Genomic DNA, 15,114 nt, shown 5'->3' with positions numbered 1-15,114 from the left:
GTTCTCATTGAGCTATTTTAGAATATTTCCTCCTTTAGAATTCTTCCATATATTTTCTGTACTTCCATAAGTATGGGATTCTCTGCGCCTCTTACTTCTATGCTCCATGGCTTATGAGGCTGAGGGGGAAAAGGAAAGGGCCTGAAGCTATTAGGAATTGTGGGAGTTGAAGTCCAAAACACATCGAGGGACAAAGTTTGCCCATGACTGGGTTAAGCACACTTAACTCTGCAGCAGAGTGTGGCTGGCACATACTGAATCCATTTCACTATCCACAAAGGTTAGCTCTGGAATTGAATGGGGAACTAAGTTCATCAGACAAGACATCCTACAATTGAACCTTCTGACTATCCACACTGGCAGAGGGTCCTCAGCATAGTGGTGGTGCCACATGTGTTTTTCATACAAAAGTCTCCTGTATGGTTTGGCTGGGAAAGTCTTCTGTCTGAAAGTCTGGAGAGCCATTGTTGGTACCAGACTAATATTCTAATCTGATATAAAGCAGGTTTTCTATGGCTCAATCCTACATCAGAGTTGCATAGTACAAACCTCTACAAGAAGAGTTACCACATATACTCATGTAGAAATCAGCCTTCTGTATAAGTCAAGGGCAGGTTTGGAGGCCAAAATTATGTATTTTGATATGATCTGTAGATAGGTCTTGGGTAATGTTGTGGAGAGGAGAAATGGCTACCACTGCCATTTTCCTGCCCAGGAATTCAAAAAGACTGTAATGGGATTGGGGCAGAGAGTAGAGGTTATTTAGGGTCTCCTAGAATGGATTAAGCTCTGCTCTGCCACTCTGCTCAGAGATGGTTTCATGTGTGTGTGCGTGTGTGAACGCGTGCTAAAGTACAGTACCTATATTGATCTATGATTAAGTTGACCCAAGTTTTTAGATTTATACGTGAGTTTACACCATAGCTATTGTTAGTGTCATGCAATTCTTTTGTTGAATGTCAGTGTTGCACAACTGCAAGAGCACTGCTGTCAATTCCAGTAGAGCCAGAAAAATATGAATTGGGCAGGAATGCACATTTACAGAGACAATTCCTTAACTTTGAAATGAAAGTTTCCATTCCTTTTTCTTCAAGAAATATTGGGTGCTATGGCACTTTGGATAAAAATATCCAATTAGTTCTGTAGAGGAACGCATACCTATGGAAGGCATAAACAGGATTCTGGTCCATGTTTCAGAGATGTCGTATGTGAAGGAAATGGCTTTTCACTTTTCATGTGAAACTATATAATGTTGTTCATTCTTCAAGGAACACCACTGAACTGAGAACATAAGTAACCACCCACTCATACCAGTGAACTGTTCTCAGTACAGACATTTCCTTACTAAAATTCCTGGTTTAGGAAGCAGATACATAGAATATCTCAGTTATGTATGTGTTAGGGCAGTGGATTCAGGGGATGGGGGATCCCTGATTATCTTATTTGCAACTGAGTCTCACTGTGATCTATTAATTCTTAGTATCTTTGCATATGATTGCATAAGAGGGGGTGATTTGGACTGGAAACAAAGTTTTCTTCTTCCTAATATTTACTAAGGGTTAATCTAATGCTACACATCTTTGCGTCAATCACTACAGGTTTCTACATGCTTCCTCCTCCAGCTGGCTCTCCCTGTTCTTTCATGAGCTCTCTTTGGCAACCGCTTACAGAAAATTGCAGATTGGAGATTATTAAACCAGGAAAAAACCATAAAAGGCCAGCTTCCTGCCCTGATCTGGGATGAATTCCAACTAAACCATGCCTGCCAAAAGTTCATTTGACCTACTTCTTGTGATTTCCAGGGACAGGTATTTAATCCAAATTTCTTTCTTGTTTCCATACAACTCATATTTACAAAACCCACTTCCTCATAACAGTGTAGTGTCTTGTGACATTTGAGTTTAAGAAAACATTATGATATAGGCTTTGTCAAACTATAACAAATGTGCCAGTCTTTAATATGTTAGAAGACTCTGGTCTTTGTTTTTGTTTTTTGTTCTATTACTCCTTTGGAAACACTTCCTGATATTAGCTACTTCAGTTTACAAAGGTAGTTAATGTTGTCCTACTTCGCAGTGACATCAAATATCTCCCTATTCAATCTTTTAGATACTTTTAATTTTTCATTATTATACCACCTTCTTCCTTAAGATCATCTCTCTCTCCCCTCAGACACTTAATATTCTTGTGTTTGAAATCCTTTGGGAATTATCTCAGGACCATTTAGCCTAGAACTGTATTTCCAAATAGATTCAGCTCACCTTCCAATGCGGGAGCACTGGCCCTTAGCTGTGACGAATGCCTGGCTGTCAAGTGATACTCAATGAGGGCATGCTCCAGCTCCTTCAGCTTCTTTTCTTCCTTCAACACAGCACTTTTCCGACGCTTCCGAACCTGCTTGGTGAGATTCTCTTCCCGGGAAAGACAACGTGAAGCCTCAGCGATTTGCAGCTGGAGAGCCAGGTCTCTTTCCAGTGTGCTCAGAGGATCCTGTGAGGAAGACAAGTGTTTTATCAAACTATGACATTTTGACATGACTCTTTAGAAAGGTTGAGGTGATCTAGCATCTTAAAGGGAGCACATAGGGACCAAAATGTTGGAATTAGAAGTCAAAGCTATGCAAAAATCAAAGTAAAGTGTTCCCTCGCTACTTCACGGTTCACTTTTCGCTCCCTCACTGCTAAAATAAAGTATAGACTGCATTGTAGTAAGTGGTCTGTGGTTTGCTCTCCTCCACACATAGAATAAATATAGTGTCCCTACTTCGCAGATTTTCACTTATTGCGGATGGTCCTGGAACGTAACCCGCACAATAAGTGAGGGAACACTGTACTCTGGGAAAGTGGGTGTATCGAAGCTATTTCCACTATTATGATTCTGTCCTCAGTTTCAACTCTTTAAATTGAAGAATCTTTTCAATGTAAACCAAATTAGATGATGAGTGTTGATTGCTTTCTCTTCCTAGTTATATTATTTGCACATTCTAGAGCTGTATACACTTGTCACTTTATTTTTATTTACATTATATATATATTTATTTAATATCCCACCTTTCTCTTAGGACAGGCTGGAATACATCACAGACTTTGCAACTATGTTTTATGTAGTGGAAATCTGGTAGGGATAACATTTGCTATGTTTCAAAAACCCTTGCTTATATGGAGAAAGCAACCAAATTTACTTCCCCCCCCTCCAAACACAAATTTGATGCTTCAATACTGGGTGAGGAAGTACATGGCAGCAAGAGACAAAATGAAGAAATAGAACTCCAAAGGAAACGAAACAAGGGAAAAATATAACCTAGATGATACTCATATCTTGTGTGGGGTGGGACGACAAACATGTTCAGCCATTTTAGTGAATTCAAAGGTGAATTCCTCTCCCAAATCCATTTTAGGTTGCACCTGAAATTTCATAGCAAACTACTGCAAACCATTAAATTCAAGCAAAATACTAGCATTGGGTTTTCCAAGTTTGAATTCAAATTTTGATGGTACAGTTCACAAAGGAGTCTGGGAGAAATGCAAAAAACAGCATTGGAGGCTACATTTGGCCCATACATAGCTCTCTCCTTCTCACACTCCAGTTTAGATGCTAGCATAAGATGCTGGCATAAACATGATGTATGAAATTATGCTGGCATAAGACTTGTATGTTTCAAACCAATAATGTTACTGGCACCAAAACCAAAAACTTGTTTGTGATGTGCACAGAATAACATCCCAAGAGGCTTACAAGTTAATAAGAAAATCTAAGTGATGGTGGGGGGGAATCATTTTCCCACTCACAGTTACAGCCATGCTTGAATTCCTTTCTAATAATGTGTTAATTTGGAGCAAAATATCTGAATTCTGCACATTTGGGCAGTGGAATCTGAAGAGGCACGAATGGAGGGCGAAAGGGAGAAACGTGCCATGAGGAAGGCATGTCAAGCCAACCCTGACCGGAACCACCTTCCATCTGGAATCCGATGTCCTCACTGTGGAAGAACACGCAGGTCAATAATATGACTCCACAGTCACCTATGTACCCATCTCCAAGACACTACATTTGGAGTACCATCATACTCAGATAACAAAGGATCGCCTAAGTAAGTAAAGTTTTGCCCTCCATTCGTGCCTCTTTGAATTCCACTGTGCTGCTGGTTACAGCTGACCTTCAGTTAGAGTGCTCAAGGGGCAGGCCGTCCCAGTTGTCAGTATTTACGCCACAGTTTTTGAGGTCAGAAGACATTCATCTACAGCTATTCATGCCTGGAGGGAAGGATTGCAAAAGTGTCAGGCTATGTCCCTGTAGTCAGACATAAAGTACAGTAGAGTCTCACTTATCCAACATAAACGGGCCGGCAGAATGTTGGATAAGTGAATATGTTGGATAATAAGGAGAGATTAAGGAAAAGACTATTAAACATCAAATTAGGTTATGATTTTACAAATTAAGCACCAAAACATCATGTTAGACAACAAATTTGGCAGAAAAAGTAGTTCAATACGCAGTAATGCTATGTAGTAATTACTGTATTTACGAATTTAGCACCAGAATATCACGATGCATTGAAAACACTGACTATAAAAATACGTTGGATAATCCAGAATGTTGGATAAGCAAGTGTTGGATAAGTGAGACTCTACTGTAATTATATCAGCTGCTGAGACCAGGAGGGACTCAGCAGATACATACCTGCATTGTTACTCATTAGGGGACATAACCAGATACTTACTCTCACTCTCCTTCAGGTATGAATTGCCATGGGAGCTTCAGTAGCAATATGGCAGATTACAGGATAGAAAATGGCAGTATTACACTATGCAGATATATGTCAAAAGTGTGTGTGCATTAGACAGCATTAATGTGCAAAAATCTTCTGGGAATAGTCCAAGAGATGCAAACACTTTAGGATAATGCCCAATCTCCATAATATCATTATTTCTTGGATTAATGAGGAAAGCAATGGGTGGTGAAAACACTTTAATAGAGATAAGACTTTGAAAATACTACAAATTAAGAATGCTTCCTTTAACCAGTTCAGCCTTCTTGTCACTCTTGCAATTCAGTTGATTAAAAAATATAGAGGTGACCTTCCTCTGCTTTGATGTCTGCTTAATCCAGTGAGAGTTTTGAGACTCATGAGCCAGAGATGGTAATTATTCTGGATTTAGATAATATGCAGTTTAAGGGGTGTGTTCCTTTGAATTTACCATGAGATGTAAGTCCCAGGCTTGGTTTCCACCTGTCCAATAAGCCCATAAATATGAATGAAGTAAACTCTTCACAGACTAAGGGTGTTTGTAGATTACTAATCTTACTGATAAAAAGGCATTCCATCTTTCTCCCCTTGATATGGAAGAAAAAAAGCAGCAGCCAGGGAAAACCCAGGAGATTTACAAAAAGAAGACTACAAAGAGGGATTGTGCCTAAGAATGAAGGAAGGGGCAAAGAAAGCTCAGGCTAGGCGTTTCCAGACAGAGAGCTCCTGAGGCTACCCATTAGAAAGCACTGTGCAGTTATTCCACCTTTTTCTCTTTGACAGATTTTCTTTGGTAGAGGAAAAGAGATGTAGAGATGGAAAAACAGGGAATAGCTACAAATGGTGAGAGACACTGGCTGCAGTCCAACAGCCTTTCAGCATAATGGAGATATCTCTGTATGAGATATGCTATCGCAGCACTACACAACCCCCATGCAAAGTATCAACAATGTGTAACACATATTAATGACTGGGTACTGTTGTGCAATATGAAAATACAATGCTCAGATGCAATGCACAACATTCCTGTATATGCAATTCTGTTTAAACGGTTGTCAGCAGAATATATATGTTCCACCACGGTGAATAATTCACTTCGTGTGCATAATGTGACTTTGCCATGTGTATCACTAACAGGATACCATGCATATTGTTAAGCCTCTTTGAAATTCAGTTCATGAGGCAAAATTATGGTGTGATAAAAATCATTTCTGAAATTGCTCTCTGAGTTGTAAGCAACACGTCAGTAATATTTTTTTTTAAATGATATTCCTGTGTGCATGTATTAGAAAAAATCTATGGTCAGCAAAAGAACAATTCAACACAGCGGCCATGCCCTTTGCCACCCACTAAGAGCACAAAGAGAAAGAATAAACAGTGTCACACCCAGATTGCCTCCTACTACGATTTTTATTAAAACAGGCCACAGGAAAGAGGGAGAGAGAAATTGCACAACCTAAGAAGCACCTTTGATGATAATGGGCTTTTACTATGATTTTTTTGTTTGAAGCCTGAAACTTCCACATCCCTTTGCCTTTCCAAACAAAGCGTAGAATTAATACTTTACGTAGAATTAATACTTTACGCTGACAACTATATCTGACATCTTGTACTTCATAGGAATTCATAGTTAGCAAGATTCTATTCAAGATATTTCCTTCCCCTACATAGAAAGGTTGTGGTTTTCTGGAGTAGCTTTAATTTGTTATCAAAAGGACAAGAGTTAAAAATACCCCCTCACATCTCTATGCCTGTTAATTACCTGTTAAAATTGCAAGTTTATGTGGCAAACCTCTGACAAAAATTACCCACAGGAAATCACTAAGGTGTGTAAAATCTCTCATAAGAGGACAAAATTATTCTCCTTGGAGAAGTAATCCACACAACAAACAAAACTACTGTGGCTTTATTGCTCACACTACACAGAATCTTCTTTTTGTTACAGAGAATATCAGAATTTCCTTTTCAGTTTAAGTGAATGCCAATTTGATCCCTGGTGGGATGATGTAATTTAATGGGATATAGCATTGTCAGGAACCAGCACACTGCCCCTCTAGAAATAGCTAATTGTCTTGCCATTAGCTCCATGTAGTCTGGCCAGTGTGTGTGTGTGTGTGAGGGGGGATACTGGGAATAGTATTCATTAATAAGGCTCCTCGGCCATGATGAATGCAGATTCCATCAGAAAAGGGTCAGAAAGACTGGTGTATTTGTAGTACAGACTCACAGGCCAGAACCATAGCCAGCCATAATTGCTAACAGTGCTCTAGTGTAAGTCGCAAAGTATATTTCTTCTCATCCCAATCTAGAAACTCCCTTACCGCTCCTCTTGAAAGAATGGCCTTTTCATCTAATCTGAAAGCTGCACCAACTCGACGGCGCACCTTTGGAGGCTTCTCTCCTGGCTTCACGGGATACTCTGAAGGGAGCAATCCTGTCAGTTCCTGCCAAGAAAACAGAAGAGTAGGTCACAGTTTACAACAGAGATCACCACTGATAAAAGTGCCAAAATAATTTAAGTGGTCCTAGACCTTGGTTGATGGGGGTGTGGAGGGAAATAACATTTGCTCTACTGTCTTGGGCAAGAAAGTATCTGAAATGTTGCCGAAGGCTTTCATGGCCGGAATCACTGGGTTGTTGTGAGTTTTCCGGGCTGTATGGCCATGTTCCAAAAGCATTCTCTCCTGGAATTTTGCCCACATCTATGGCAGGCATCCTTAGATGTTGTGAGGTATATTGGAAACTAAGCAAGGGAGGTTTATATATCAGTGGAAGGTCCAGGGTGGGAGAAAGAACTCTTGTCTGTTGGAGGCCAGTGTGAATGTTGTAATTAATTATCTTGATTAGCATCAATGGCCTTGCCAGCTTCAAGGCCTGACTCTTTTTTTTGTATCTGAAGTATCTAAAGCTAGCTGGAAAAGAGGGCATGTAAAAATATTTAATTCCTCCATTTAATAGAGCACTTCAGATTATTTATTTTATATTTATTTTATTTTACCTTTTCCCATGATTTGAAGGTAAATCTTGAGAGTCATTCACAAAATATGTCTTGTCTCTTTTAATGGGGCAGTTCATTGTTAATGTTCAGCTGTTCATATTTCCATAACCATGAGTTAACATCTGGCACAAGGGACTGTTTCACAAATGGCACATAAAAGCTACCATGCAAAATACTTGGGACAATGTTCATTTCAAACATTCCCACAGCAAGTCATTTAATATAATAAATTGTTTGTGTTTTAATTTTTTTAATTATTATTATCAGGCTTTAGAGGTGATGACCAAAGTTAGCTTTGGACTGATCCAAAAAAAACCCCTCCTAGCCTCCCAGGATTATAGCATAGACTGCAGAAGTAAGGAATATCTTTTGGTGCTGATTTGATATTAGCTTTTTTATATTTCTTCCATCTTATGACAAAGAATTAGGAAGGATAACAATAGGTTAAGAGGAATAAATAACTATATCTGTATTTAGATATATAGAGGGGGGAATGACATCTTGAGATTCATTCAAAAATTTGAAATGGGGACCTTTGATTATGTGATCAACATATGGTACTCCAGATGTTATTTAGAATATGATTGCAGCTACTTGTAGTTGTGCAGCTTTAATCATTTCTGACTCATGGCAACCCATCATGGGGTTTCTTGGCAAGATTTGTTCAGAGAAGGTTTACCTTTCCCTTTTCCTGAGACCGAGCATAGGCAATATTGAAGGATGATGGGGTCCTATCCCTGTAGTGTAGCTAAGCTCAATTAAAGCATTTTCATAGTTTTACTATGATACGTTCAGAATAATACAGAAACATCTTACACAGAGCAATGGTACTGATACCCACTTTGCCCTTTATTTGCCTCCAGATATTTTCCACTAGTGTTGCCATTGGATTACATCTTCCTTAGAGCTACCAGGTCAACAACATCCCATTCCCTGAGATTTCAGAGCCAAAAACTTAGACCAGAGGCCTTGTAATGTGACAGGTGCAAGCCAGACAAGCTTTTTTTCCCAGCATTGCTTGCCCTGATATTTATCTGCTCAGCTGGAAAGATGGGGAAACATTGCAACTCCCTGATACTCTTGCTGGCACCTCGAGACCTGCCAATCCTGCTTTCTTCCTATCTGAGTGCCTCGCAGGTCTAGCAACTCTATGGAAAGCCTCTCCCTTTTGTTGGGCACCAAAGATGTGTTTTCTTCTCTTTAGTAGAACTTTTTATATACACCCCCCCTTCCCAATACACACTAGGTTGTGGAGACCCCCAAAGCTTTGCTGGCCACTTACTGCCTCACGCAAACACAGCCTTCTCAGCTCCTGCACGCAGGCCTCAAGTTTCTCCTCCAAAGCCTTCTGCTGCTTCCTCATGGCTTGGGTGAGATCCTTCATGGGAGCCATGGGGCTGTCTAGTCCTGAATGAGACACCGAAGACACAGAAAGACACTTCAGCCAGTTGCAGTGAGGGAAGAGAAAAGAGAATCCACAATGTTTAACGAGCCAGATGGGGATGCCCTTTGGCAGCTGGCTGGAGCCAGCTGCAGGCCTTGCAAATGCATCTTAAAGCCCGATGTCATTAGCAGTTATCATAAAACTGATGCGGAACTTCAAAGGGGCGACTGTTTTGACAGCTCATCAGGTGGGCAAGGAATGTGTGCAGCACCAGGGACTGATTAGCTCCTACTTCACAGGCTGTAGGCAGCTCAAGGTCACTGCAGATCAGATAAAAAGAAGACCTGGACATGTTCCTGATTGTTAGGTTTATTGGAAAACTAAGCAAACCGATTTGCTGCTCTGCCTATAGACCGGAAAAAGAGACAGAAAGAGGGAGAAAGACTTTGATCTTTGCAAAGTCTTGAGACAGAGCTCCAGAAAATTTTAGACCTCACTTAAGGGGCATCAGCCACAGGATTTCTTCCAGAGATCAGAGGTACTCAGTTAACTCACTCACTTCTTGCCAGTCATATATAGGTCTTAGTCTGCATTGGTTCATCATCCAGCAGGAGACAATTACACAGCTATGACTCAAGATGAATGGGTACAGAAGGTTTTCTGATGTCAGATTGTACCCAGGAAATTTCTCTAATTTAATACTGAATGACTGAAATGGATCGGTTCCTATTCAGATGTGTTCTGAAATACACAAACAAGCACTGGGAATTGCACAAGAAATCAGAGTTTCAGAAGGAGAGGCTGAAATGTCAAAGTTTTGTATTACTTCATTTCTGTAATAAGTGTCATGAAATGACAATGTTCAGAATGTACCCATTTTTCTTTCTGAATAACTTTATTCTTTTCTTTCCTTGCCACTTAATTGCTGTGGTCCTAGACAGCCCTGGAAAAGCTATTTAGTACACTGCAATTTTCTAAATCCTTCAGTTACTATTGCATTTTGATATTCGGAAGTTTTAGTCAAACATTAACTTTCTTGAATTCTGAAAAGGTTATAAATCTAAGAATCATATTTAGGCTGCATTTCTCCTTTCTGTTCTTAACTTCAATACAGAAGAAAGACCAGGAAATATTTCACCCATTGCCAAACAAGAACACTGTAGCATGGGAGAATCCAGGACACATCTTGTGTCTTACTGGCAAATACACTAGTCCACCATCTAAACCTCCACGCTTTCTACTTCAGCTTTTGTGTAGAAAAATGCCATGGATTAAGGATCTCATGTAACATTTCTTCATTAGAGCAAATTGAGTGGATGAACCACCTTGTGTATTGTCTATATGTGGCACTTTGCTGTATTTTGTTAGCCACCCCGAGTCCCTTCATGAAGATGGTGGTGGGGTGAAAATAAATTTATTATTAATATTATTATTATTATTATTATTATTATTATTATTATTATTATTATTGTGAAAAAATGATTTAAAACCATAAAAGCACATTTCATATGCAACATTTCTCTACATACATGATAATCTAACTATGTTTATGCATTTCCAATTTGGCCTCCTGATTTACCTTTTCTACTGGCATTTTATTTAGACTTCTTTAGCATTTTTCAACAGAAAAGCAGAAACAGAAATACTGGGATGCACTTATAGCGGGGGGGGGGGGGGGGGGGGATGCCAGAAACAACACAGTCCTGGGTTTTTAGTGAAACACTTGCAAAAGCTACCTACTCAAAAAGGGTTCATTCCTCATTTCAACAAAATTCTGCCTCAATTTTTAAGACAACCTCTTTTCTAAGGAACTATTCTTCTGTTGGTTACTAATTACATTGTAAGATAAGGGATATTAAAAAGTACAAGACAAAAGAGCAGACTCCACCCTTCCACTATGCTGATATCACCTGCTCCTGGCTATATGTGCTAATGCAAGACCACAGTCATACTTTGGAACCTTGCACACCTCCATCTGAATATTTTGGCTTACGTCACAGCCCAGCTGGGATAAAAAATATGGGAGCTGCCATGAGTAACAGAGAGAGGGGGCAAGGTTGTCTCTCTGCAGCTATGCTTTTATCTCACGGGCCACAATGTTCAGGCAGCTACTAGCTTAGTCTTCTGACCACAGTCTACAGCAGCTCCAGGTCCTGCGATGAAAGGAAGACCTCACAGAAGAGTAATTGTTGACACAGGAAGAAATCCAGGAATTCCCCCCATTACTCACTTACCTGACTGCACTATGATCCCACTGTCTGTGTCGCTAGTCTCATCCTTACTCCTGCTCTTCATGGCCAAGCTCTGGGCGGTTTGGGGAGCTGGTGTGGTCACACCTGGAAAGTGCCGTAATGTCTTCTGCTAAAACAAAACCAACAAGACAAATGCTAAGGCATGCTTGAAAAAAACACAAAGGCAAGTTTCGATTTACATTATCCCTATTTACAACACTTCAAATTTACCATGATTCTCCAGAAATAAATCATCAAGTGCAAGTCACATCCATAATGCACAGCTCCCCCAGTGTCCCTGTGAAGTTAAGGAAGATGCAATGTCAAGAGACTGCATTTATTGGCATATTGGCAGAGGAACAGCGGATTGAATTGGATTTCTTCATTTGTTATGTAGAAAGAATAGAGACAGGGAGAAAGTAACTACAGTCTTGGTATGGTTAGAAAGAAGGGGTTTCCTTTGTCCATTTAGAAATGCCATGTGAGAGAGGGAGGAAGAGGCTAGAATCTTGGAGTTCTGGTGCAGCTGGAGGGAAGGGTTTTCTCTCTCAGCTTCAACAGATAAATCGTGATGGTGTGAAGGCAAGTGAGTTAACATTAAAAGTGCCAAAAGTGGTAATTCTGCTTATAACACTACAGTTAGATGAATAATGTACACCACAGCTCCACAAATGCAGCTTTTATGTCAATTGAGATTTGCCTGTATGTTACATATCCACAGTACTACAGGACCGTAGCCAGAAAAAAAATCGAAGAGGGTTTTGAAAATTTGGGGGGGGGGGGGGGGTTGAACCACTAACCCCCCACCCCCCCACCCCCCGGGCTACAGACCTGTCAATATCTGCTTGAGATAGTTCCTAGAGGGACTCTTAATTTTTTGTGTCTCATAGACTTACCATGGGGATTTGGTTAACCAGTTAAAATTCATGAGTAAACCAAGTTTTTTTTTAACCTGAACAATTTCAGGGGTGGTTTGAACACACACCCCCTCCCGCTACAGGCCTGACAGTACACCTTCAAAGGCACTATTCACTCCAGTAAACACAGGGAGTCCTCCAAAAGATTTCTAATGTTTATCTGATGCACACAACGTGGGGTATTCATTTATCTGAAATACACGTTGATGTGACAAGTGTAGCTGCACATATAGCATAGAAACTGAACTATCATTCTGTACATCTAATAATACTTTAGTGTTGCTATGGACCTTGTTAAAGTGTTCAAAGCAGTTCACAACCATCAGGTCTGTGATTTCATATTTCATATGGGGATGGAGGGAGAGCCCGAGACAAAATGCCTTGCCTTTCACTCTGAATGATGAACTCAGTAAATAAATTCATGGCCCAGTCACTCCATTGCCAACTAGGCTTTGTCATTTTTATATCTACACCAGACCACAAAGCAAATAGATGGGGTAACTGAGAGGGAAACATAATCTTTTGCTATGATCAAAAAACAATATCTTACTATTGCAATATAGATATTAGAGAAAATAAGCATGCTGTCTGTCAGGATATGGTATTAGTTATTAGGGCTTCCAGAGGCAATCTGATATGCAGTTTTAGCTCCTGCAGCTGGTTTTACATGATGTCTCTCTAACCTTGTTAAAATACCATATGTCTGATCAGTTCACTTCCTGCTACATTTCTTTTTCACACTAATCTCACATATCATGGGAAATGTCACCATAAAGCAGGCAGGGTGGATAAAGCACACAACTAACCAGTGCAGAAAATGCTATAAAGATGCTCACCCAGGCCATGAATACTCCCCCCACCGAAGTTTCAATATCAAAAGAACAGGTGACAGTTGTTCAAGGTCCCATTGCCAGGGCGTGTCACTCAGATCCTGTGGCATCATTTGGTAGGAACAGATCCTCTTGCTTTCCTTATAGCTAGGCATCGCTCCAGACCTTTCTCCTACTTGCAGCCATGCTTGTGTTTACACAGCACTTCTCCACCCCTATCTGAATGAGTCAATCTGAAAGTCACACTGAGTTTCTGTCTGGAGCTTATCCTGGGACTGCCAATCTCCCAGGAAACAAATGGCAAAAAGAGCCGGATGGACAAGGTTCACGACACTGGTGTCAATCCAAAGATGGCCTGGGATAACATCACTGGAACTTGTCTGGTTTATTGCTCAAATCACATTAGCACAAGAGGCTATGTAGGTGTGTACTTCTCCATCTTGATTGCAATGGTGAGTCCATTCATGAGGCAAAGTTGTGGAATACTTTCCCCAGAATTATACATTCACTCAGTTGGGGCATTAACCCATGCAGGTCTTGAGGCATGAAACTTCTACACCAGGCACCAGCTTCCGGTTACCAGGGCTGCATGACCAAGGCAGGGTATTACAGGCATTTCCAGCTAAAATAGTCAGCCATAATGTTGACCACAGTATTAACTGGTTTATGTTTTAGGGAGTCATTTGTTGTTGTTTATTCATTCACTCACTTCTGACTCTTCATGACCTCATGGACCAGCCCACACCAGAGCTCCCTGTCCGCAGTGGCCACCCCCAGCTCCTTCAAGGTCAAGCCAGTCACTTCAAGAATACCATCCATCCATCTTGCCCTTGGTCGGCCCCTCTTCCTTTTTCCTTCCATTTTCCCCAACATCATTCTCTTCTCCAAGCTTTCCTGTCTTCTCATGATACTCATGATACAAAGTACTTCATCTTTGTCTTTTATATCCTTCCTCCTCCCCCCCCCCCCCCCCGCCGGCCCACTAAGTGAGCAGTCGGGCATTATTTCCTGGAGTATGGACTGGTTTAATCTTCTTGCGGTCCAAGGCACTCTTAGAATTTTCTTCCAACATCACAGTTCAAAAGTGTCTATCTTCCTTCTCTCAGCCTTCCTTATGGTCCAGCTCTCACATCCATAGGTTACTATGGGGAATACCATTGCTTTAACTATGCAAACCTTCGTTGCCAGTGTGATGTCTCTACTCTTCACTTTTTTTATCGAGATTGGTCATTGCTCTCCTCCCAAGAAGGAAACGTCTTCTGATTTCCTGGCTGCAGTCTGCGTCTGCTGTAATCTTTGTGCCTAGAAATATAAAGTTTGTCACTGCCTCCACATTTTCTCCCTCTATTTTCCAGTTATTGATCAGTCTGGTTGCCACAATCTTGGTTTTCTTGATGTTTAACTGAAACCCAGCTTTTGCACTTTCTTCTTTCACCTTGGTGATAAGGCTCCTCAGCTCCTCCTCACTTTCATCCATCAGAGTGGTATCATCTGCATATCTAAAGTAGTTAATGTTTCTTCCAGCAATTTTAATTCCAGCCTTGGATTCATCAAGCCCCACATGTCATATGATGTGTTCTATGTGTTCATATGATGTGTACAAAAGAGATTCTTTCCTGAGCTTCCCATATGACACAGTACATGTACACTGACATAAACTGATATAGGGAAAGCATCATGAATTAGAGAACGTTTAGGTGGATAAGATACAAAAATATGAGAATTAAATATATGAAGGACATAAATGTATTTGTACAGGCACTCTTAAGCACTCATTTACATACAACTGTCATCTTGGTCATGCCATTTTCAGCTCAGAAAGCATTCCCTTAGCCACTATCCTATACCAGCTGCTGTGATCCTTCTGCTTTCTCTGGTGGCCAGTTCACACAACCACATTGGCATGACAACTGCATAGCCCAAGCAATCTCATTGTATTGTGGCAAGAGACTAAGCAGTTTTGTGATTTCTTGCCCACTACACACAAGTAACCAAATTTTTCATGCT

The 15,114-nt window shown here is 40.5% G+C and overlaps 1 protein-coding gene across 5 annotated transcripts in view; it reads right to left on the bottom strand.

Annotated features, from left to right (window-relative positions):
• The window catches only part of inava (innate immunity activator), a 49,681-nt gene that overhangs the window by 10,070 nt on the left and 24,497 nt on the right, over positions 1-15,114 (bottom strand). For 3 of the 5 annotated variants that reach the window (XM_062978420.1, XM_008109801.3, XM_008109802.3), the window contains exons 2-5: positions 11,364-11,490; positions 9,028-9,152; positions 7,069-7,191; positions 2,262-2,490 (exon numbers count right to left, since the gene is read on the bottom strand). In XM_062978420.1, coding sequence (XP_062834490.1) covers positions 2,262-2,490; positions 7,069-7,191; positions 9,028-9,152; positions 11,364-11,424 — 538 coding nt within the window. In that variant the 5' untranslated portion in view covers positions 11,425-11,490. The remainder of the gene's footprint in view (positions 1-2,261; positions 2,491-7,068; positions 7,192-9,027; positions 9,153-11,363; positions 11,491-15,114) is intronic. The other 2 variants (XM_016993331.2, XM_008109803.3) reach the window with 1 other exon arrangement.

The sequence above is a fragment of the Anolis carolinensis genome, chromosome 4, assembly GCF_035594765.1.
Source record: "Anolis carolinensis isolate JA03-04 chromosome 4, rAnoCar3.1.pri, whole genome shotgun sequence".
Classification (NCBI taxonomy): Eukaryota; Metazoa; Chordata; class Lepidosauria; order Squamata; family Dactyloidae; genus Anolis; species Anolis carolinensis.
This window is presented reverse-complemented; position numbering and strand designations above follow the sequence as displayed.